This window comes from Hippopotamus amphibius, chromosome 5 (assembly GCF_030028045.1).
Source record: "Hippopotamus amphibius kiboko isolate mHipAmp2 chromosome 5, mHipAmp2.hap2, whole genome shotgun sequence".
Lineage (NCBI taxonomy): Eukaryota > Metazoa > Chordata > Mammalia > Artiodactyla > Hippopotamidae > Hippopotamus > Hippopotamus amphibius.
The window spans coordinates 51,190,735-51,216,102 of NC_080190.1; the positions used below are offsets into that span (position 1 = coordinate 51,190,735).

At 51.0% G+C, this 25,368-nt stretch overlaps 1 protein-coding gene across 1 annotated transcript; it reads left to right on the forward strand.

Moving 5' to 3' along the window:
- The first annotated feature begins 10,510 nt into the window (after positions 1-10,510).
- GDF10 (growth differentiation factor 10) lies at positions 10,511-24,888 on the forward strand. Its single transcript, XM_057736441.1, has 3 exons — positions 10,511-11,072; positions 21,006-21,931; positions 23,909-24,888. The coding sequence occupies exons 1-3, from the start codon at positions 10,757-10,759 to the stop codon at positions 24,098-24,100; spliced, it is 1,434 nt and encodes a 477-aa protein (XP_057592424.1). The 5' UTR covers positions 10,511-10,756; the 3' UTR covers positions 24,101-24,888.
- The last annotated feature ends 480 nt before the right edge of the window (positions 24,889-25,368 follow it).

Here is a 25,368-nt window from a genome sequence, read left to right on the forward strand (position 1 = left end):
GGAAAAATCTCCAAATGCCACTGGATGAAGTGAGAGTCCACAAACAGGACTCCAAAGGGCCCTGTGAGCTGGACTGGGACAAGGGCAGGACCAGGGCCAGCACCTCCCTGAGTGCCTCTTGAGGAATATTCTGGCACCTGCTCTAATCTCCTGTCATCTGCATGTGGGACCAGACCCCATGCTGGCCAACTGACTGCCTGGGATGATGACGGTGAGGGGCAGCCTGGATGCTCAGGGACCTATGGGTGCCCCAGAAAGAGGCTGAAGTGCAGGGATGCAGAGAGGACCACCAGGGAGGATGTGGAGTATAAGCGCTGCCCCTTCCACTGCACAGCCCTGCCAGAGGGCTCCATGGAATATTACAGCATCTCACACTTCCTTACAACCCCAAAAGGAAGCCCTTCTGCTTCACCAGGAAGGATGCACAAAAGCTGACGGATGGGTTCAGAGGAGGGAAGGTGGCTTGAGAGGTGAGTTTATTCCTAACTTTCATGCCCCAGGAAGGTTAGAAGCCAGCATTCAAAACCCAGCCACCTCACACGGTGGGTCAAAGAAATCCCACCCAGACCAAACAGGAAAGCATAACGACATATAATAATAAAAAGGAAATAAAATAAACAACACAGGACAAACTATAATTAAATATTTAACCTGTAGAAGGGGTTATAACAAGGCTTAGCAGTATAAATGATATCGGAAGAACCAGACTTGATTTTATAAAACATGTAAAACTTGATACATTAAAAAAAAATAAGGTTAGTAATGAGCTTACTGAATAGCAGTTTAAAATATGCACAAAAGTCCTGTAAATATTCATACTCTTTGATCAAATAATTTCATTTCTGGAAATTGGTATTGTTTTGCAAATTATTTGCAAAAGCCACAATTATTTTAAATATAGAAAAATATCTATTGCATGAAGATGTATCTTTTGGTATTGTTTAGGATAGGAAAAATTAGAGTAATCAATAAGGGAATATTGGTTAATTGAACCATGGTAAAGCTAACCAATGAAATATGCAGTCAATCAAAATATGCTTTTGTAAAGTTTTTTTGTGACATAAAGAAATATTTATGCTCCAAAGTTTAGTGACAAAAGGAAAATCCAAGCATGTGAATTCAGAATGATGTTAACCATGTGAAAACAAAGGACATTCACAGAGTAATAATGGAAGAGAATTGAATAATCTATTGACACTGAGCTTGGGTGGTACAAACATAGAGAATTCTTTTTATCTCTGCTTTTTGTATTTTTCATATATTCTTTAATGAGGTTTAAACATATTTATAATAAATAACTAAATATCTTTTTTCAGCAAAGCTAAAATGATTCTGCTTTACGATCTGACCCTGGGCTGACCTGGGTGTGGGGGACTAATACTGGCCATGGGTCAGGGCCCTTGGTCACAGAGAGCACCCCCACCAGCAGGGATGAACACCACAGCCTTCACCATGCACAAAGGTGGAAAAAAGTAAGCATGCAGCCACACAGAGGAACACATATTGAGAAGCACCACATCCTGGGACTTTTACCTGAAGTAGGCAAATTTAATAAATACTAGAATTCTGGGTTGGGTGAAAAAAGAATGCTCGTAAAGAAGAAACTCAGGCGGAAACTCTTTGTAGATCACCAGCTATCTCATATAGCGTGAAACTATCCCAGGTAAAATGTTAATGTGATTAATCTAAATCTGAGACAAGGGCACCACTGGCAAACTGGCTCTGGAAGAGCGGAGCATGGTCTAGTTTGCTTCGAGGGGAACTGGCTTTAACTCTGTGGGTCAGCTCAGCCTTGGTAGTAGGAAAAGTGCCAGAGACTGCAGGCCTTGCATCCTGGTGTCATGTGATGCATCTGCGGCCCTTAGCACACACCATGAGCATAGGAGGACAGAGGTCTACTGCCCAAGTCTTTGGGAAGCAGGTGGGGATGGGGGCAGCCCCTCACGACCTCTTGGCCCCTCCCCAGGCCTAGCCCCTCTCCAGCCAATCTTCTGAGCCCTTCCCCATCCAGCCCCTCCCTGCTGACAAGCCTCCCCAGGGCTCCCATGTCCACAGAAGATGCCAATCTGCAGCCTGGCAGTCAGGCTGCCTTCTCAGTCCAGCCCTCCCCATTTTGTTTCACCCAGTGCTCCCCACGGCCAGTCCACCAAACCATTATTCTTTCCTGAAAATAGCTAAATGTGGGGAAAAAGCCTAAATGGCTGTTATCACACACAGAGGGAGTCCCTGAGAGGTAGTACCTGGCATCCAGAGGAGGAGGGGGCCGTTTAGACAGAGCTTGGAAAGGCAGGTGTGTTGCATGATGCCCTGGCAATGCGGCAGAAGGGACATGAGAGCAGAGGGGCCTCTGCAGGCTGGCAGTTTTCATCAGCACGTTTATCCCAGGTCAGGCAAGCTTGAATACCAGCATGCACAGAGAGGAGCTGGGACTTGGGTTTGATGGACAGCAGGGCATGGCCACAGACTTACAGCAGGGCCTGGGTTCTCCTAGGATGGGCCAGAGTGAGGAAAACTAAGGCTGAGTACAGCACACAGAGGAGGACACCTAGGGTGTGGAATCGTCCCAGGGTCTGAATACTGCAGGCCAAGGAGCTGTTCTCCATGGGATGGCCTAGGGAAGTCTCAAAGCTGGCAATGGAGGTGTGTGAGGGCCACAGTGGGAGAGGAGGAAAGCTGAATTGATGGCTCCTGTAGCATTTACTGCGGTGTTCATTTGCCCAGGTCTGAGAGTTTCCTGGGATGCAGGACTTTCAGTGCTAAAACCAGGGAGGTTGTGGGTCAGTGGACACCACCAGTCACCCTAGCCCTATGCTGAGCCAAGAACAGTACTCATCTCCATTGTTTTACTCTTCACAAGCACGCTGTGAGGTCCATTCACTATTATCTGCATTTTACAGAAGAGGAAATGGAGCTTGTCAAGGCCTCATACCTGCTCCAGGTTGAAGCCAGGGGCCAGATCCTGGTCCACAGATCCCAATGTGATCTCTTTCCAGAGGGTCATCATGCTTCCCAGGGGAGCAGAGATTTAAATAGTGCACACTGAGGTCTAAGCTGAGGCTGGAGGTGAATGGAAGCCAGAGAAGGAGAGCAGTCAGCCAGACCAGACAGGCAGGCCCAAGAGGAAACTGCAGACAGGCGGGCTGATCCCAGAGGTGAGATGGGCATGGGGACCTTGGGCAGCCAGGGACGTAAGCAGAGGGCAGGGTCTCCTCCATGGTGTCTGAGGTGCAAGGGGGCTCAGCCACCTGCCTGAACCCGCAGCACTGCTTGCCTGGGCTGGGCTAGATGCCTGAGTCTGTGACAGGCTGGGCCAGCTCCACAGGTAGGGATCGAGGGGCTCAACCATCAGAGTCAGAAGCAGGAGGTCAGGGCATAGCTTTGGCCATGATAGGATCTGACCAGACACGAGCCTACTAATACCCTTGGGATAGAGAAGGGCTGTGGAGAAAGGGGGACATGTCAAAAAGAAACCAGGTAGGTCCAAGGAGACCGATCTGGTGAGTCCCTCCGGGTGTAAAATTACCGATCAGAAGACACACACCATAGCCTGGAGTGCATTTACAAAGAAGGGAAGGGATCAGGGGACCAACAAAACTCAGAGTGGACAACAATAGATGATGAAACACAAAACAGGTTTTTTTGTTTTTTTGTCATGCTGTAGTAATATCAAGACTAACTTCACGGGGACCTCCCCGGTGGTCCAGTGGTTAAGAACCTGCCTTCCAATGCAGGGGATGCAGGTTCGACCCCTGCTCAGGGAACTAAGATCCACATACCACAGGGCAACTAAGCCTGCACACTGCAACTACTGAGTCTGCAACTAGAAGAGAAGCCCGCACGCTGCAACAAAACATCCAGCATGCTGCAATGAAGATCCCATGTGCCGCAACTAAGATCCGACGCAGCCAAACAATAATTAATTAATTAATTAATTAGACTAATTTCACAAAAGCTAAGCGTGTGACCTGGATTCGTTTATTACCTAGCCCCATAAAACTCTACTTTACCAGGAGGTTAATGATGCTCTTGGTACCCAGTATCAATGCCAACCCCGTGTTCATCTATCCTTGAAGTGTCAGGATGTTCCTCTTCCCCCACATATAGTTGTTGTCTGAGTGAATCACCATAGGTCCCTTTGGGGAAGAATGGGACACATCACCATTTACCCCTGCTGTGCTATTGCAGGCTCCTTCTTCCTGGTGACCCAGCCTATCCAGTCAAGGTGTCCTGGGCTGAAAAACTGGCTCAGGTCCAGAAACTGGGCAAGAGAGTGTGACTTTTATCGAGGTGGCTGTCCCCAGCCTCCATCCTTGGTCTCATTTTGATCGTACACATTTAGCAGTACTCTCGTCAGGCTGCCTGTCTATCTGTCCCCTAGGGATTCTGTGTTCTACTAAGCACCTCCATAGCTTCATGTGACTTAGGCATCCTGACTGCACTCCAATCGTGCCTCTTTTGATAATTGTGTTTACCTTGATTTGAAGAGTCAAGGATTATTTGGGGATCCTTCTATCCCATTTCTGTTAGGGATCCCAGTTCAGTAGTAACATCTCCCACCTGGAGCCCCAGCTCACAGAGAACAGCCATCACTGGGCTTTTCGTAATGTTGATGCCCCATGCCCAAGTCTCAGGGTCTCACTTGTTCCCAACCAGCGCCCTGACTTGGGCATAATAGGCTTGCTGGGGTGAGAATTCAACCATCTCTGAAGCTCTGCTGCCTTAATATTGAAGTTCTGGGCCTGATCCTTAGCTGCACCCACTGCAAGAGATAAGGCTTTCTTATATGCTGCCAAGAAGGCCCTCTGATCTGCACATTTTGCCTTAAATTCATGATTAATCACCTTCAACCTTTAGTTATCTATCTCCCATGACTCCACCTCACTCAGCAAGAGCTAACCTCTTCCATTGTTTTTATTTTTTTTATTTTTTTTAATTAATTTATTTATTTAATTTATTTATTGGCTGCATTGGGTCTTCGTTGCTGCACACGGGCTTTCTCTAGTTGCTGCGAGTGGGGGCTACTCTTCATTGTGGTGCACAGGCTCCTCGTTGTAGTGGCTTCTCTTGTTGTGGAACACGGGCCCTAGACACGTGGGCTTCAATAGTTGTGGCACATGGGCTCAGTAGTTGTGGCTCACAGGCTCTAGAGCACAGGCTCAATAGTTGTGGCGCACGGGCTTAATTGCTCCATGGCATGTGGAATCTTCCCAGGGCAGGGCTCGAACCCGGGTCCCCTGCATTGGTGGGCGGATTCTTTACCACTGCACCACCTAGGAAGTCCTCTTCCATTGTTTTTATAATGACCACTTCCCCTGAATCTTTAATCAGAGATACTGAATCCTCCAGTTCACAGCACACATACCAAGGGCTATGCAGACTCCAGCTATACCAGTCATGGAGTCCTCTTTGCCACTGGGCAGTAGATGACTCAGCCTCCAGATCCCATCCCTGAGCCTACTTCCTCACATCACTCCTGGCACCGACTGTCTTAGGTCAGCCCGTCCCAGGAAATAGACTCTCAGATGGGAACATCCATACAGAGGTTTATGAGCAAGTGCTTGTGGGAACCAGGATTGGTCAGAGCGAGAAGCTGAATGCAATGTAGCTGCAACAGGGGCCTCAGCAGAGCCTGTAGGGCATCCTGGAGCTGGGTGGTCCTGCAGACAGTCCCACCTTGGGGCAAGGCATCCTTCAGGGCCTCAACAGTGCATTCGGGCTGTCCCAGGAAGGAGAACAGGTTTGGGTGAGGCAATTTCTAGAGGGCATGGAGGGGACTCAGCTGTGAGCCATCAGCAGGTGGCTGTCCCGGCAGCTGGGGGGATGAGGGCTTGTGTCCTGGAAGGGATACTAGGTGGTGCACTACAGCCTGTCTGTAGGAAAGCACTGCAGGGGGAGGCTGGGATGTGTGCTGAGTGCATGTGGACCCTTCTGAATTCTGGGGCACAAGAGGACTGGCAGGAAGAAAGAAACCAGAGAAAGGCTCTACCAAGACACTTGGAGCCAGATGAGCCAGATGGTGGGGGCTTAAATGCCAGCACAACGACAGCAGGCTTGGTTCCTCCTGCAAAGGTTCTGAAGAAGGTTATTTTGGGGTTGTAAGAAGATGGTGCAGCCCCTAAGGGGTGCTAATTTCTAAAGTGTCCCTTTGGCTGCCTCCCTTGCCAACTCCTAACTCGCTTGCTCTGGCCAACTCACACACACCACTGCCCCCTCCCCCCAAATCGGCTCCCTTCAAATTGTCACTCCCCACAGTGCAGCATTCATGCATCAGCTCTAAATAGTCCCACTGTTCAGTTTTAACGAGAAGTAATACCAATTCCCATGTTTGCTCAGAGAGCACCATATTTCATCAGACCAGAGCCCATGCCGGCTCAGATTACTGGCTGAGACAATGTTCTGTAATCCTGGTTTATTCACATGTCACGGGTATTTTAGCAAAACAGAAATGAATGGCCTGAGCCACCCTAGGAAGTAACGGGAGAGTTGGGTTCCCGCCCAGAGAAAGTCATGCTTTCTCCTGCCACGGTTCTCCGAGGAGCTGACTTTGATTCTCTGAGTTTTTCCCAACTTTCAGAAAGAGAATACGGGCTGAGGAGGAGTCACAAAGTGGGTAGTTATTTCCCTATAAAATGTTAACTCCGTGGATGGATTTTGCCAGAGCAAAAATAAAATCTGTCATTGATTATAAAGTCTTTTGTGCTTGTTATTTCACAGATTTATTACATTCAGGCCTGGCGGCCTGGGGGAGGCCCTGGGATTCTTGTCTCTAGCGCCCCAGCAAACTCTTCAGCTGCCTTTTCACAGCTCATGCCCCAAATGGGAAGAGGGATTTGCCTGCATTTCTTTTGTCCTAAGGGCCAAGAACTGAAGAAATTTAGATGAAGGGGCATGAATCATCCACCCTATCTTTGGATGAGGACTCATAGATACTGATGATACAGGTGCATTATTAGAGGTCTATGGCTTCCTAAACAAGAGAACATTCTCTTTCCTTTTCTTTATCTTTTCAGCTCTTGGCACTGTGCGCTAAGAAATGCATTTCCTCTGCAGATCAAGGAATAGCCAGGCTGAACTTCTCATCAAATCTTCCAGAATCGGGATCCATTTTAAATAGGCTACAACCTCTTTGAAACACACGATAAGTAAAAAGAGTAGTTAACAAGGATCAATGCTACTGAGTACCATCTCATGTTAAAACCTTACCTGTGTTACTCCTAATAATCTACTCTTGTTCCCATTTTAGAGTTGAAGAAACCAAGGCCCAGAGAGGTCAAGTAACTTGCTTAAGGCCATACAGCAAGGTAGGGGTGAAAATAAGGATATGAACCTCATCCCAGTTGCCTCTAAAAGGTCATGGAGATGCTCTCATTTCCAAAAATGAGTTGACATGAGGCCATAGACTTAGGCATAGCATGTTGGAGCTGAAACAGCCAGGACATCAGCCTCTTTTTTTAAACAGGAGGCAGCCAGGGTTCCAAAGAGATGATGGGGCTGTCTTAGGGTGACAGAGCTAGTTAGAACTGCAAACTGACTCTCCCGCAAGGTAACTGGACAATATCATGACACAGGTGCTCAGGAACATTTCCTTTGGGGTTTAGTTGGGGCAAGGTTCCGGATGAAACAGAATGAGCTTGCTTCCCAGACTGTCCAGAGTTTGATTTCTCCTTTATCCAAGTGTAGAGCTTTATAACTGTGAAGCCTCAGGGTTTTCTGAGCCTACAGAAACCCTGCTACCCCAAAGCATGTGGCAGACAGGCCTGGGAGACCAAGGGCCCCCAAACAACCTCTCACCACCCTAGAGAGAACACTCACCATCCCTGACAGTAAGTTCAAGACCTCAGAGCCGTGGTAAAAATAGCTCAGAATGCTCCCGGGACTGGGATCATTTTAGTAAGAAGCTGCAAGAAAGCACAGCTCTCAGGACTTGAATCCACCATCCGCCATCTCAACTCTTATTTTGAGCTGCAGCCTGAGCTATTAAAAACCAAACATTCTCATTGGCAAGCGCCACAATTAGCCTCATTTCTACGCTAGGAATACTGTTCTGCCTGAGCTGAAGTTGCACAGCGATTGTTTCTTGTCTCAGTGATGCTGTTTGCAGGCGATGCTGGGAGCCAGCAAGGATGTGACCCGGTGGTAATCTGAATTGCTTCACCAAACACATTTTTATCCCATCATCTCGGCTACATGAAAGGGGGCCATAGTGCTCCAGTGTTCAAGACTTTACAGTCCCGCTGTTCGGCAATAAAATGAGGCAAGAAATATTAGCCGTCCCCGGCCGATGCCTTAATTCTTTCCCAACAATGTCAGAGAATCTGTACCCTACAGGTTTTAGTGCCGGCTAAAGCCTGACCCTCAGGCTGGCTTGAATAGAGCGGGAATGAGTTAAGGAGAGCAAGGAGGCTTTAATGGACACAGACCCCGAATAGCCCAGCTTGTCCCTGCCTCCTGCGGACTCACCCTCCTTTTCACAGGCCTCGATTGTGTAGGGCCCCAGCAGAGACAAAACTACCCATGAGCAGAGGTTACCCCCAGCCGGTACAGGTCAGAGGCATTCTGGGGGAGAAGAGGAGAGGGGGGCAGAGGGGAAGTGAGGGGCACACGGAGAAGGAGGGAAGTGGAAGTGGGGGAAGGGAGCACTAAAAGTTGGTGTGGATCTTTTACAAGGAGAGATTCATCAAGTCCAAGACTGTGGCTGGTCATCTCACCTCCAGGCAAAACATTTTTGAAAACTGTTTCACGGAACAAATGGGAGCTGTAATAATGGGAAGCTGAAGGCAATGTGTGGGAATCATCAAAAGAAATAAAATGCTTCTCTACTGTTTTCCAAAAGCTACAGGCCTGAGGTTCCGAGGCTTTCAATAGGATGGCCTCTAATTTGACACTGTAAGATTCTGAAAAGTTACAAATGGGTTGTGTTTTACACACCAAACGGAAGCTTTCTCCAGCAATTTTTCAATTATTGCATTGTGAGCCCTCCAAGAAAAGTAACTATTCTGGCCCATACAGCCCAAAGTTAGCAAGTAAAGGGAACAGCATGTTCACAAGTTTGCAAATAGTCCTTAGAAATATAGTATGGACAGTATCCTGGACCTTGCTGGAAGAAATGGGTTTGAAGAGGTCCTGTCCCTCCCTCAGAAGTGTTCCTAAATCTTTTGTGGGACTCGAACCCCTAACTCAGACTGAGGAAGCCCGCAGACCCTTTCTCAAAAGAACGTTCTTAATATGCAGGGCTCCAGTGGAAGCCAATTACATCCAAATAGAGTTATCATAATGTTTTTTAAAGCAACTTTGCAACATAGTGATATATGTGCCTTTTAATTAATTCATTAAATAACTCTGCAGCAAGCTTAACTACTTTAATTTCAGAATGAAGCAAGAATGATATTTTGAGAAATCTGAAACATAAGATAATGTGATATGAAAATGTCTGTGGGTGGTGGCTATTGGTGACAAGGTCACAGGTATGGTTAATACCACTGTAGTTGGTTACCTGCATTTCTAATAATATGGAATGCTAAGTTTCAGGTACAGGTTAGTGAAAATAAAAATGTAAGTTTTCCCCATCCAAGTTCACAGACACCCTGAAATTCTATCAACAGACAGGAAACCCTGCTAAAGGCAAGATGAAGTTCAGGACCTTCTGCCCCAGGGTTAAACTGAGGGGTGGTGGGTTAGGGATTCGCTGCACCCTCACTGTGAAACCTTGTTGGGAAAGCCAAGCTTTTTCTTCTCTTGTCCTGAAGCTTTGGAAACGTTTTGTAAAAGTATTTGAAACCATATCCTTTTTACAGGACAAGCCTGATGGCTACATATCCAAAGATTAATAAACACCTTTGATGTGTTTCTTCAACAACCAGAATCATTATTGCCAAATAAAGAGTCAGTTAATCGACTGATTCTGAATTTTAATCAGGATCTTGTTCCAGTTGCCCTGGGTTGTTTGAGCTTTAGTGTTAGGGTTTTTCTTTTCAAAGGATGCCCAGGGAGGGTTCATGTTCCCCTCAGTCTTGCATTTTGGACACACACTGGCTCAGAGACAACTGGGCGCACACACATCCCCCCTCGGGTCCTCACGGGGGAGCTGTCATCTTGCAACCACAATCATCACATGCCTTTACGGGGGCAACCCGGCAGGAGGGCCCCTCTCTAAATGCCGCCCAGCCCCCTCGTAGTCCCGGCCAGGCCGAGGCGCCGACACACAGGAGCCGGGCCGGGTTGGAGTCGCCGGCTCTCCTCAGGGGAGCGGGGAACGCGCCTGCCCACGCCCACGTCCCCCACACTTTGGGCGCACACTCGGGCGCACACCCCTGCGCGCGCACGCCGCCACACTCGGGCGCACGCACACCGCGGCCGGGCCAGAGACGGCAGTGTCTGCCGCAGCCCGGAGTGGTCCGGGGCGCGCAGCAGGGTCCCCCCCGAGGGCGCCGCCGGCCGCCCCGCCCCGCCCCGCCCCTCGAACCCGCCGAGCCGGGCGCGCCTGGGGTTGCAAAGTTTCGCGGCTAGTCCGCGGAAGCAGCGCTCCGGCTTGGGCTCGGCTCGGCTCTGCGTGGCTCCGGACGGCCGTGACCGCTGGCTGTACCGTGCGCCCTGCTGCGCGCCCCGCGCGGGTCTCGGCATCCCGCGCCCCGCGCCCCCGCCTGCCCGGGCTGCCGGTGCGCCCTCCCGCCGCAGGGTCTGTTCTCAGCCTCCTGTGCGCCCTCCATCTCCCTCCTCCTCCTCCCCGGCTCCGGCCCCTTCGCCTCCGCCACCCATCATGGCCCGTGGCCCCGCTTGGACTAGCCCGGGACCAGGGTCCCAAGTGCTGCCGCTGCTGCCGCTGCTTCTCCTGCTGCTCCGGGACGGGGGCGGCAGCCACACTGCCCCCGCCGGGTCCGCCCCGCTCGCGGCCGCCGACGGCCGGGCGGGGAACAAGGACCCCCAGCGGTCTCCAGGGAACGCGGCTGCCGCTCTGGGCCCCGGCGCCCAGGACATGGTAGCTGTCCACATGCTCCGGCTGTATGAGAAATACAGCCGAAGGGGCGCACGGCCGGGAGGGGGCAACACGGTCCGAAGCTTCCGGGCCCGGCTGGGTAAGTAGAGGGGGTCCCAGGGCCCCTTCTCTTCATCCTGCCCTGTCCCCCTCCCTTGTCCATCCTCCTACCCCTGGACCTATGCTTTTCCTCCTCCTTCTCTTCACTGCCTTCTCTTCACTGTTTCATTCATTCTTTCATAAGCCATTCACCGGAGCACTCCATGCCCGGCCCCGAGCCTCCAGTGGGGACGCCCAAGTGGCAGATAAGGAGGGCTCCTGCCCCTGGGATGTCGCCAAGCCTGGGAGGGTGTCAAGCCTGCTGGACACAGACCACCCTATCCACAAGTCTCTAAGCACAAGGTGGAGATGGGCCTGGGCTGGGGGAGCTCATGGTGTGCGTGGGGGTGGGGTGGGGGGAATCCGTGTCGCAGGGTTCAGGTGTATTGGCTCTTGACAGATGAGGGAGGCACTGAGGAGAGCTCATCAGGTGGGTGTAGTGCAGCCCGGATGGAAGTGCCAGGCACGGGGCCCAGCCAGGGAGTATGCACCTCTAGCTGGCGCATTTAGTGGGTGTGGGGGTTGGGGAAGCGGGGCGGACTGAGAATGGCCTTGGGTGTCCAGCCTTGGGTACATGGGACTGCGGCCTGCTGGGCACTAGCATGAACTATTCAGACTATGGGAGTTTGAGGAAAGGTCTAGAAGCTTGGGTAGTGGGGGTTCCCAGTCCCTTTCCTGCCGTTGCCCCTCCTAAGGCAGATCCTTTCCCTTCTACCCACACCTTGGATGGAGCTGGACAGAGACCACTTGCAGAGCCCTCCCTGCCCTGCTTCTGAGAGCACTTCAGAATCCAGCCTCAGCTGTCTGTGCATCCGGGCTGGGCTACCTCTGCAGGCCCTGGGTGAGCAGAGATGAGGTTGAGCCTGGTGGCAGGGGTGGTGGGAAGACCCTGGTTGTCCTAGAGATTACTCAAGGTCTCAGAATGCCATGGCAGAAAATGTGGGTAGGGGTTCCCTGCAGCCCTGGTGAAGGAGGAGGCCATTCATCAGGAGAAAGACCATTGGTCTGTAGGGCCCTGTCTTGAGGTAGAAGGGAACAAGCCCAACATTGGGGCCAGACAGCCTGGGGACAGATCTTCCACCTCCCTGTTGATCACTGGCTGTGTGACTTAGGGTAGCACACCCGTGGCCTTACAGCCAGACACTGGAAGCTTGGCCTCACATAAACATGTACTGGGAGCTCCTGCCACAGAGAGGCGCCTTCCCCATCCTCTACTGGGCAGACTCTCTAGGTCAGTGTTCCTGTGTTCGGGGCCAACCAGATCTAAATCCATCCTCCCTGATACCTTTTATTCGCCTCTTAGGGCCCATTTCTGGAGCATCATCAATAAGTAACTACAGAATCATCTAGCATGACATGCTCTTGGACAAATCACCAAAGCTCTATGGACCTGAGTGTACTCATCTACAAAATGGGCAGGTCACAGTAGTATCTTCCTTGTGGGGTTGCAGGAAAGATGACATGAGTTGATATGTATAAGCCCTGAGCCCAGCACTGGCTGGGTTAAGTGTTAGTGCATCATGCTTCCCTGGAGTACAAAACACTTGTGTTCATATAGGTGTAGACTTGACTCTGCATCTATTAACTCAGTCCCCAAAGCCTTGCAGTTGAAAGCAAGGCTGGCAAGGTCACTGCTGTGATAAGGCGTGAGCCCACCCTGTTACTACAGGCCCAAGCATGGAGGTGCATAGTCTGTTTTTCTGTTTTCACAGGCTGGCGGTGGTATAAGCAACACTGAGCCCTGGGAAAGACCTGGTGACCATACTTCAAATCCAGCCCTCCCATTTTACAGATAGGGAAACTGAGGCCAGGGCAGGGCAAGCTGTTCATGGGGCAGTGGTTGGCACTGTCTATCTGTCAGGCTCATGCTGTTCTCACTGCTAGCCCCCTCCCCCAACCTCGTTCAAAACTGAGCCCAAGACTTAGGAGACAGAGGGTAGAACAGATCCTGGGATATCAGAATTATTCTGGATCTGACTGGGACTATCTGACAAATCCAATACTCCTATTTGGAACCATTTGACAGCCATGGGTACAAGTCCCAGCTCCACCTGCTACTAGCTGTGCGCACTGCGGTACACATCACTTTACCTCTCTGAGTATCGATTTCTTGTACACATAGTGGGGAGGTGAAGATTCAATGAGATGAGATGGGATTTGTGCTTGGCAGAGAGTAGGCCCAGGCAGCTTGGTTTCTCATCCCCTCCCTTGAGTGACTTAGTTGGTTCATATCCAGTCCTTCACCAGCCCTCAGAAATGCCTGCTTTGTTTTGGATCACAGGTTTTCTCTGGCATATACCCAGAGAAAATCATGATCCAAAAAGAAACAAGTAGCATAATGTTCATTGCAGCACTATTTACAATGTCCAGGACATGGAAACAACCTAGATGCCCATCAACAGATGAATGGATAAAGAAGATGTGGCACATGTATACAATGGAATATTACTCAGCCATAAAAAGGAATGAAATTGAACTATATGTCATGAGGTGGATAGACCTAGAGTCTGTCATACAGAGTGAAGTAAGCCAGAAAGAGAAAAACAAATACTGTATGCTAACACATATATATGGAATCTGAAGAAATGGTACTGATGAAACCAGTGACAGGCAAGAGTGGAGATACGTTGGAGGGCCAGGACGGGGATAGTGGGGGGGAGTCACGGGAGGGAGGGGATATGGGGATATGTGTGTAGATGCAGCTGATTCACTTTGGTGTACCTCAGAGACGGGTACAAGAGTGTAAAGCAAATATATTCCAATAAAAAGTTTAAAAAAAAAAAAAAAAAAGGAATGCCTGCTTTGTGAGCCAGCAACCAAGCTATGAGGAGCTGTGAGCCTGGGTAAGGACCCTTCATTTTCTGGATGAGCCACAGATGTGGGGGCGTCAGCTGTGGTCCAGGATCACACCAGTACCAGCCTGCTCCATGAAGGTGACCTCTGCTGCCTCAGTGGTGTGGTCCCTGCAACCCATGTTACATGGAACATGTCCCTTGCCTGCCACCAGGCAGCACAGCTCAGGTTCCAAGTGCAGGCTGTGAGCTGGACTGGTATGGGACAAATCCTGAGTCTGTGACTGGGCCAGGGACTGAACTTGTCCATGACTCAGTTTTTTTCATTTCTAAAATGGGACTAATAATGCTCTTTTCCTTATAGAGTTTATATATATATATACACATATAAATTTATTTATTTATTTATTTATTGGCTGCATTGGGTCTTTGCTGCTGCGTGTGGGCTTTCTCTAGTTGTGGCGAGTGGGGCTACTCTTCGTTGCGGTGCATGGGTTTCTCATTGCGGTGGCTTCTCTTGTTGCAGAGCACAGGCTCTAGGTGCATGGGCTTCAGTAGTTGTGGCACGTGGGCTCAATAGTTGTGGCTCATGGGCTCTAGAGCACAGGCTCAGTAGTTGTGGCGCACAGGCTTAGTTGCTCTGCAGCATGTGGGATCTTCCCGGACCAGGGCTTGAACCCATGTCCCCTGCATTGGCAGGTGGATTCTTAACCACTGAACCACCAGGGAAGTCCCTAGAGTTTTTTTTTTTAAAGAACTGAGATAGATCCTGTGCTCAACACAGTGCCTGGCAGATGTAAGTTCAATAATGTTTTAGCTCTGCTATTATTACTCCAGCCACGCAGCTCCTTCCCTCCCTTCCATTGCTCCTTGGAATATATCTTGTTCCCTTTAAGTCAACGTCAGAGGAGAGAGCTTCTGAACGTGACCATAAGGGTTAAGGTTAGACACCTCCAGCCTCAAACGACCTGCATTTAGATATAGGCTTTTCCACCTACCTCTGTCGTACTGGGCAAGTTACTTAACCGCTCTGAGGTTGGTGTTTTCATCTCTAAGATGAGAGTAATGATACATACTCGTCTGTCAACAATGCCAAAGTCACAGTGAGTCCCCGGATCTTTCCTGAACACCTCATTCAATGACAGGTACTGTAAGTTCAGAGGACACAAAAAAGCATAGACAATTAGCCCTGCCCAGAAAACTCAAGAGCTGGTGGAGAAGGGAGAAGTAAACAGAATGTGAACAGAAGGACAGGTAGAACAGTGGAAGAGAAAGGGCTGGGGGTGGGCTTCAGGAACCCCAAGGGACAGCACTGACCCAGCAGGGAAAGAGCTGGTGGGGAGGGGCCAGTGAAGCCTTCTTAGAGCAGGGGAGGCCCCAGACAGCCTCTGAAGGGCAGGGGGGGTTAGACCGGTGTAGAAGTGAAGCAGAGCCCTGTGTGCCAGGACCTGTGAGGCATTTGGTTTCAATGAGGAAATAACAGGAGGAAAGAGGCAGGAAATGGAAGTGGACCAGTGGGCCACCAAGGCCATCAAGGACTTTGAGTGTTATGAGTTTGCCTGTAGGCAGTGGGGCGGTACAGAGTGTGTGTATGGTGAGAGGGAGGAGAGCAAGGGGGAGGGGGAGGAAGAAAAGAGAAGAGGAGAGGGGAGAAGAAGAGGCAAGAGATTATAAGAGAAATGCATACTTATCCAGAAATCATAAAAAATCACAGTAAAGAAATCATCCCCAATCGCAACCCATATATAACCAGAGTTAATATTTTGTAGAATATTCTATGTAGTTTTTACCCTAATGGGATCATATTTCCAACATGCAGGTAAAACTTCTTATATCTTCATTCACATTTGAAGTTGCTGGGGTTTTTTTTTTTCCATTACTAGTCATCCTGGATTGTTTTTCATGCTTTTTGATCATTTGAAAATTTTCCTGTGGAAACAGCTTCATCCACTTGGGATTCTGGTCTTTTTCTTACTGATGTGTAAAGGTTGTGAAGGATGTTAGCTCTTCATCTATAATAGATGATTTCCTTGTGAAGCATGAGTGTGGTGTAAGGGTGACAGTGTCCTGGGGTCACAGTGGTAGGGCAAAGACGGAGGTGAAAAGACGCAGAGTTCAGGGTGGTTGTGGAGAAACAGGACACAGTGCCAACAGGAACTGGGGGATTGGTTGGATGCAGGAGGGGAAGGAGGCTGTGAAAATTCTCACGCTCCTGCTGGAGAGGATGGACAGGTGGCAATGCCTCCCGCTGGGCACAAGGACAGGAAGCAGGGATGTGGTGCCCCAAGTGGCAGTAACTTGTGACACCACATGACCAGTGTGTTCTGAGCATGTGCTAGGCGCCAGGCATCTTGCTGAGAGCACTGTGGAGATGATCTTACAATTTCAGGAGGCACTTATGTTTATTCTGCTTGATTAACAGGTGAGGACACTGAGGCGCAGAGAGGTTGTGTGACTTGCCTAAGGCCCCACAGCTAGTCAGTGATGAAGCAGGGTTTAAAGACTGACTCTGGAGCCAGCCTAAAAATAGACACTCAGTGCATGTTAGTTCTTCTCCCTTCTCTGCAGCACCACTGGCTGGCCCGCCACATCCATCCTTCAGCTTATTGTGTTGGTGCTTCATCTTCAGCCTGGTGTTCTCACTCTGGTCACCCTGACAGCTGTTTCAGGGGCAATGCGTGAAGGGACAGATCTCTAGATGACTTGGATTCTGTTTCTGTAGGGCAGAGTAGTCTGAGGGTTCTCTTGGCCTGAGAGTTGGCCAGCAGGGAGCCAGGGGACCCTCGGGCTAGGGTCCTTTCTCTATGTCTTTCTCCTCCAGTTCCATCCCTAGTGAGTTGGGAAGAAGGTTGAGTGCCCAGTAGAGCGGATCTAGCTAGGGTTTTAAGATTTCCAAAGGTCCGTAGACAGATCAGCTTGTCCAAATAAGGTCAAGCCTTTCTTTCCTGAAGAGTCAGAATGCAAATTCATCCAAATAATGACTTGTGTTTGCAAAATATTTTAGAATTCACAGTGAGTGATCTTTGTTACATTAGCTGTTAGGCAGACCCTGATTCTATCCAGAGCACCTAGTAGGACAGGGTGGAGAAGGGCATGGGCTTGGGGTCAGACAGGCCTGGGAGCATGCCCTGGCTCTGTCTCTCACCAGCTGGGGGATAAGTTATATTGTCACGTACCCTCTCTGAAGCTTCATCTTTTTGTCCATTTGCCATCTCTCCTGACCTCATTGTGAACACAAGGAATCAAACATACGTATGCTTGGAGCTTGGAGCTTCCTAACTGGTAAACAGTATTATACCCGTTTTAAAGATGAGAAAACTAAGGCTCAAGGGGAAGTAACTGGACAAATATCCTGCTGTGCTGTGTCTCCAGCTGGATTTGCATAATCGGCTGCATCTTTCCAAGGAAGGAGACTTTCTGGACTTCTTTCAGGGTGTTCCCTGAGCTCCAGGGCCACAGGCCAAGAATCCCCTTTGTTAAGTGAAGCAGACAGATCTAGCAAAGACCCCTCCCCTCCCCTGCCATTCAGCGTTTCTGAACATTGATGATCACTCAGGCCTTGTGCTAAGATCTAGGGATACAGCAATGCACACTGCTGGCAAATCCCTGCCCTCTTGGAGTTTGTGTTCTAGGGGGAAAGAGAAACAGTCACAACGAAATATATATCAGGGTGTCTCAAAGTGATGGGAAGACAAATGAAGCCCAGGACAGACAGAGTGATGGGGCTGCTTCTTCAGCCAAGGGAGCCAATGGTACCCTTTGCTGGGGATGCCGCTCAAGCAAAGACCTGAAGGAGAGAGGAGTGATTCCTGGAGGAGAAGTGATGACAGCAGAAGGAACAGCTGAGACAGAGCCCTGAGATGGAAGCCCTGCTGGAAGGACAGGAAGGCCAGGGTGACTGGGACAGAAATGGGGGGTGCGGGGAGCAGATGGAGTTGGGGAGGTAGGCAGGCCAGATCAAGTAGGGTCTTGGTAAGGGGCTGAGTTTTATTTGGGGGATAACAATGGAAGGCTGTGAGCAGGATGGTGACCTGAGGTTGAGGGCACTCAGCCCATCGGGGTCCTCACCTGCACAGTGCTCTGTGAAGCTGTGACAGGCGTTGCAGGTGGGAGTCCCCGCCATTACCTTCTGTCTCATCCTGGGCTGAGCTCCTCTGAGTACCTCTGACCACCTTTGCTAGGACCCCAGTCAGTCCAGCTCTTAGCCCAGAGTAGGAGTTTACCAGATGTTTAGCTGGAAAAGAGAGGGAGGCAGGGAGGGTAGCGGGGAGAAAGGAAGGGTCTTTTCTAGCTGACCATGAGACGGGAGCCTCAGCCACCAGCACGGTTCATGGGAAATAGGGACTTCTGTTTGGAGATTCTCCTTTGTAACCTGGGCTCATTCAAGCTGGGAGGCTTCAGGTAGATGGCCCTTCTCTCAGTCACAGCCTGGAGCCCCCTACAATGCAGGCATGCAGACACGGTCAGAGAGCTGGGCCAGCCTGTGGCCCTTCATGCCCTGGAGTTCCCAGCAAGGAGGGTCTTCATGTAGCAGGCTGCCCAGTGTGGAGTGAGCTTCCCAAGACCAAAGGTGTTCAAGCCAAATGGCAGAAGGACCCCTGCCCTGAGTGTAATTGATCAGGCAGCCTGACCTCTAAGGTTCCTCCCTCTGAGTTCCTGAGAGTGCTATGGTTTTCTATCCTAAGGGAAGGGCAGCATTTACTATTCCCCTTCTGCACCCCGTGCAGAAATAACCTCCAAGGCAGGCCACCCCGTCCCCCTTTGCATCACGTCTTGCCACCCTTGGGGCAGTCCTCCCAGCACCATCCTTGGGCCATACCCACCTCAAGCCAAGGTTGCTGTCTCTGCCTTGGTGGTCACACTTATCCTTCTTTATACCCTCTCTCATTCTTTACCTTGTCACTGGAAGTGGGGGGCCAACGTGCTTTCCTCTGGGAGGCCCCTTCTCGGTTCCCCCAATCTGCTGTTTTCCTTCTCACCAAGAGCCACATGTTTCTAGGCCAGAGATGCTTGCATCCTGCTGTGAAGAGCCAGCTCTTTGGAAAGAGTCAGAAATGTCTATCCTAGAGCCTCTTAAGTATTCTCCAGCAAAGAACCTGTTAGCAGAACAATGGACTTGAATTGGATAAAAGAAAAACACTTTTTCTGCTGTGTTAGCTGGACTATTGAGTGAGGGGCTCAAATTGGTGTAGGAGGAGTTTGCTCTGCCAGCCTTGTTCCTTTAGATGAAAGTGGCATTTAGGGGATTCCCCCTTTGTGCCTGGAACATTACATATATTATTTATTTAACCCTCCAAGCATTCAGGTGAAATAGAGATTCTGTTGTCCCTCTGAGGCAGATTGCAAGGTAAGTTCCCGTAAAGCCCTGGGAGCCTGGTTCCTAGAGCCTTTCCTAGCTTGGAAGGTGGGGGCTGCTTTGTTAGTGAACTTGCACCCCACCCACAGGTCAACCTCGAATGTTGCAGATATATGACCACTGCCCATCATTGCTTCCCAAACTTCCCTGATGTTTAGAATCCCCTTGGGATGCTGGTTAGAATACAAATTCCTGGGCTCCATTGTCCCAGACCCTCTGAATCAGCATCTCTAGGGGAGGAAGGCAGTGATCTGTGAGGTTTGAAAAATGCAGGACTCGAGGACCATGACCCTCAAGGCCGCAGTGTTTGGGGAAGCCAAGTTTAAATGTGCATCAAGACGTGCTGCTCCTTATGTGTGGACATGTTGAGGGGCCACTGTGGACATGCCGAGGGTTTGTTTTCTGAGAATTAGGTAAGGTAGGGTCTTTAGAGTGTCACCCAATCTTTGACTGTCATTTACTAGGCCTTCTGACTTCTCCTTCCATCCTCTCTCTCTTAGTTCCTTAAAAGTACATGAAAGTTCCCAACTGAACTATGCCTTCTTCCCAATAGAATTATGCCTTCTTCCCAGCAGGAACAAATAGCCTTAAACTGAAGAATTTGGTTTAAAAACATCCCAGCTGATCTATGGATGCAGGTGTCAGAGAAACTATGACCCATTGTCCACATACACACACACACACACACACACACACACACACACACACAAACACTTCTGCTCTTGGGAGCCCTGTACCTCTCCCAGCTTCTCCCAGCAGACAGACACCTGGCAGCAGGAAGTAGAGCGGCGGGAGGGAGACAGCCCACCTGGCAGCTCTGGCCTGCTCTTCTACAGCATCACAGGGAAACCTCGGGAACGACGCCTCCCTCCCCTCCTAATCCTAGAGAGAGCTTGCTCTTCCCAGAACTCATGCTGCCCGGGCTCGGGGCAGCTTTCTGTCCTGGCAGAACAGGTAGAACCAAGAGAGAAGGAAGGGCTGGTGGACCACCCCAGCGATGCAGGGGCCGGAGAGTTCTCAAGCTGCAGATGTGACGTTGGAGGGATCCCGGTCCTTATCACAGTTCGGGCCTCTGGAGAGCAACCTGGATGTTGGCGATTTTGTTGACTGACCTGGTACAACCCTGATAGTGCTCTTTCTTTGTAAAATAAGTTCAGAAGGCCCTAGGCAGAATAAATAGCAGACACCCAAATGGCTGTGCTCTTAAGCCCATTTTCCCTCAGAAGCCACTCAGAACGCCAGGCAAGTGTAGGCGCTTTACTTATTTTGCCTCATTTGGAAGGAGGGCTGCATTTAATGTCTATAAAATAGACAGCTGTGCAGATACAGGGGGGCTGCTGTCAGCAGGGCTTAGACCCAACCCAAGCTATCCTGAATATCTGATTCCACCTTATCTCATGAATGAAGGTGGGAGAGATCATTTGTTCACTGAGAGGCATTGGAGTGCAGGGGCAGGAATGGGAGCTTCAGGGTCCAGATGCCCTGAGCATCTACTCTGTCTGCCACCTTTTTCTTCTTCCGTTCTTGTCAATGGGATATGGACAATCTCCAGCCTCTCTGACCTCAATCCCTCATCTTCATCTGGTCACTGAAAATAACAAAGGGTGCCCTCATCAGTTCAATGTGAGGATTGCATGAGATGAGAAAAGCCTGGCTGGCCTGGAAGTGCTCCCTTGATGGAGAGAGCGTTCCTCCTCCACTCCCTTGCAGGAGATCTGGTAGCAGATAGCACAGGGGCCTATATAAGAGACAGCCTAACAGGCCGTGGTCTCTTCTTCCCTTGCAGAAGTCGTCAATCAGAAGGCCGTGTATTTCTTCAATCTGACTTCCATGCAGGACACGGAAATGATCCTAACGGCCACATTCCACTTCTACTCGGAGCCGCGGTGGCCCCGGGCGCGAGAGGCACCCTGCAAGCAGCGGGCCAAGAATGCATCCTGCCACCTGCTGCCCCCGGGCCCGCCCGCACGCCAGCACCTGCTCTTCCGCAGCCTCTCGCAGAACACGGCCACGCAGGGGCTGCTCCGCGGAGCCATGGCTCTGCCGCCCCCGCCACGGGGCCTGTGGCAGGCCAAGGACATCTCCCCCATCGTTAAGGCGGCCCGCCGGGATGGTGAGCTGCTCCTATCTGCCCAGCTGGATTCTGGGGAAAAGGACCCGGGGGTACCCAGGCCCGGCCCCCATGCACCCTACATCCTCATCTATGCCAATGACCTGGCCATCTCAGAGCCCAACAGTGTGGCAGTGACACTGCAGAGATATGACCCCTTCCAGGCTGGGGACCCAGAGCCTGGAGCAGCCCCCAACAGCTCGGCGGACCCCCGCGTGCGCCGGGCCACTCAGGCCACCGGGCCCCTACAGGACAACGAGCTGCCAGGGCTGGACGAGGGGCCGGCACACGCCCCCCACACCCAGCACTACCACAAGCACGAGCTGTGGCCCAGCCCCTTCCGTGCCCTGAAGCCTCGGCCCGGCCGCAAGGATCGCAGGAAGAAGGGCCAGGATGTGTTCCTGGCCTCCTCACAGGTGCTGGACTTTGATGAGAAGACGATGCAGAAAGCCCGGAGGAAGCAGTGGGACGAGCCGCGGGTCTGCTCGCGGAGGTATCTGAAGGTGGATTTCGCGGACATCGGGTGGAACGAATGGATCATCTCGCCCAAGTCCTTCGATGCTTACTACTGCTCAGGAGCCTGCGAGTTCCCCATGCCCAAGGTAGAGTGCGCCGGGCTCGCCTCGCTGTGTTCTGCCCCTGCTGGGTAATTGTGACTCTCAGCTCTGCCCCTGCTGGCACGTCCCGCTGCCTCCTCACTCTGTTTCCTGTCTGTAAATAGGGATAATAACACCTGCCATCTACTCAAGGCGGGAATAGGTAGACGGAGGTGCCAAAATGGCAGCCTCTTGGGTGGACACAGCCCACAGATGGATGCGGTCTGCTGTGCTTTTGAAAGTGTTGCCTTTGTTGAATTTGAATTTTAAATCAGAACGTTTCTTCTTTTGCAAAGCAGGAGATCCATCTCCTTAGGTGTGTGTTCTCACATAGCAAAATTCATAAGAGGTTGAGTAGACTCTGGCCCCCTGCACTCAGGTCAGGTCTCTTAAGCCCCCTCCTTGCCAAGTGTCTTCTAGAAACCTGGCCTGGATCTCAGGGCACTGGTGTCCATGACCAGCACAGGATTGGGCTCAGTGGCTTCCCAGTGTGACTGTCCCCACCCCTCGCTCAGGGCAGGGACCCACGGGGCAACTAGCTCTCATTGCACACGAGTCTGCAGGACATAGAGTGCAGGGCAGTTGTCTCCACTGCACTGGCCTGGGTTTTCAGATGCTCATCTTCCCTCCGGGCTGGGCCGTGGCTCTGTGCATCCATCTCCCCATGTCCTGAACAGCAGTGGGCTGGCTGCCAGCTGATGTCGACCTCGGCACAGAGCACACCCTTTCCTCCTACTTAGCTCCTCTGCTGAGTTCCAGGTCATGCCTTCCCCTCCAAGAAAGGAAGTCAGTGCGTAAATCCACTTGAACATAAATAAATCAGCCAGCTGGGAAATCCCAGACCCAGACATGGGGCTGCATTAACCTGTTTGGGAATTAAGAGGCTTCTCCTCAAAGCCATGCATGTGCAGGAGAGGAAGGGAGGTGCCTGACAGAGAGACAGGCGTCTGCCGGAAGGGCCCAGCCCTAGCGGATGCGGGGTGAGTACCGGCAGGCTTCCCCCTCTGGCTGGCCCTGCATTTACCTTATCAGTCAGCCTCGCTGTCTTCCCACCTTCCCTGACACCAGCCTGAACTCCCCAAAGGCTGGTGTCCCTACCTCGCTCTCCTCCCACCTCCCCACCTCCCCACCAGAGGCATCCTGCCTGTAAAACTCTGGCCCACAATGAGCTGAAGCCCCTGTGACGTGATCCTCTTCCTCTTGTAGGAGGTGTTTAAGGAACAGCATCCTCTGTGTTTGCCACTGGGACCCAGACTCTTCCAGATGTGAAAGACTGCCTGGGGAGGGAGGGGAAGAGAGCTGGTATGGGTCCAGTGAGCATGGTTTCCAAGCCAGAGTACTTTCTAACTGAGGGCTCTTGGTCCAGTTATTTAGTCATTTTAAGCCTCAGTTTCACCAGTAAAATTAAAGTCATACCCACCCCATAAGATTGATATGTTGACAAAATGGGGTGTTACAAGGGAATCAGCGCCTGACACCCCGAAGTCAAGACCCACCGGGAGCTGCGTTTCCAGCCCCATCACACTGATGCAGGCATGCCTCCAGGCCTTCCCTTCCAGAGCTGAGAACGCGATCGCGTGGCAAGTGTGTTGGTACTCTCTGGACTGTGATGTCTGGGAAGCTGTGGCCCCAGGCAGTACCGATGATCTTCTCCCCTGCCTTCCCGCTGGAGCTCCTGCCCAGCTCCAGGTGCTCCTCGGGGATGTGTGACGCGCGGGGGCCCCCAAGTGGCGAGTGCCACATAGGGGATGTGCCTTCGCTTTGGGAGCCCAAGGCAGGAAGGCCTTTTGCAAAGCTCCCTCAAACTCAGTCTGCCACTGACTTCAGAGGAAATATGTACCCAGCCCTGGGATCTCACCTTTTCTTCTAGGTCAATGCCTTTTCTGTGACCTCAGTCAAGGACATGTGGGCAGCGTGGTGGGTGGGTGAGGACTGCAGGGTGGGCACAGCTCGGAGGTGACCATGCTCCTTTCTGCCTTGCAGATGGTGCGCCCGTCCAACCATGCCACCATCCAGAGCATCGTCAGGGCTGTGGGCATCGTCCCAGGCATCCCAGAGCCTTGCTGTGTTCCCGACAAGATGAACTCTCTTGGGGTCCTCTTCCTGGATGAGAACCGGAACGTGGTTCTGAAGGTCTACCCCAACATGTCTGTGGAGACCTGTGCCTGCCGGTAAGACCAGCGCTCTGGAGTGGAAACAACTTGCCCCAACCACACACAGCAAGGCAGCCTTCTCGGAACTTTCTGGAGTGAGTGCTTGACTCAGGGTGCAGCTGCAGAGGCAGGGCAGAGCTCGCAGGCACCCATCTGTCACCCCAGGGCGTCATTCTGGGGTCTTTCATTGCTGGTGACTCAGGCCCTTCAATGCCAGTCCGAATCCTTTGAAAGGATCTGAGAATCAGCCCTGGCCTGACGGTTGCCCATGGCCCATCCCCTCTGCTCTGAAGGCCTGAAACCCAGACATGACCATGGGGTGGGTTTTGTGACCATCATCCCACAACCTGGAAAGAAGGCTACAAACCTGAAGGCATTCACTCCTTTCACATGGAAAGAACCTGTGTTTAAATAATCCGTTAAAAACATTTCAGGCCACAGAGTGATGCTGGAAAACAGAGCCTGAATAATGGTATAAGTGGATATTTTCTCTCAAAATCCACTGCAAACGCTTTTATACCTACAGTATGCACATTTAACCAATTTTGGTTTCTTTTTCTTAATATATATTTTATTTTAAAACAAAAAGGAGGGAGTTGACACCATTCCCCACAGAGGTAGTCATGCTGGTTGCGTGTGCATTGTTTAAACATGCTTATTGAAATAACCCATACAGCAATATGTTGGAATACTAAAACATAACCGAGATTTTATATTTTTGTAAATTATACTATCTATACTGTAGATTGTGTATGGTATGTGTTTTTATGGAAAGCTAATAAATTAAAGGGACAGTGGTAACTTGAAAAACTGAATGTCACCCATTCCAAAATATGGATGGATCCCCATGTGTAAGTATGACATCTGGGTTGCTGCTGGAGTCACAGCCTTCTTTAGGAGCCGAGGCCCCTGTAGGCCATCTCCGTACTCTCTCATCTTTATCCTAAGCTCCAGACACTGGCCACTCCTATGCCTTCCAGGGTCCTGCCCACACATATCGCACCACAGGTCCCCCCCGCCCCGGGCTCATCCAGGCAGGCACAGTGGCCTAGGCTCCTTAGTCTCAGAGGGGATATCAAGTGATGGGGAGGTACCTGAGATATTTAAAGGAACATCTATGCTGGCCTGATCAGAGGGCTTCTACTTGGGGTGGTAAATTCAATAGTAAGAGATTCAATAGAAGAAGTCAGGGGTCTGTCTGGAGATTCAGGGGCTCCTGAGGGACTGGAATGTCTGCTTCTCCCTGCTTCCTTGTCAGCACCCCTGACCCAAAATAGCCTCCCCCAAGTG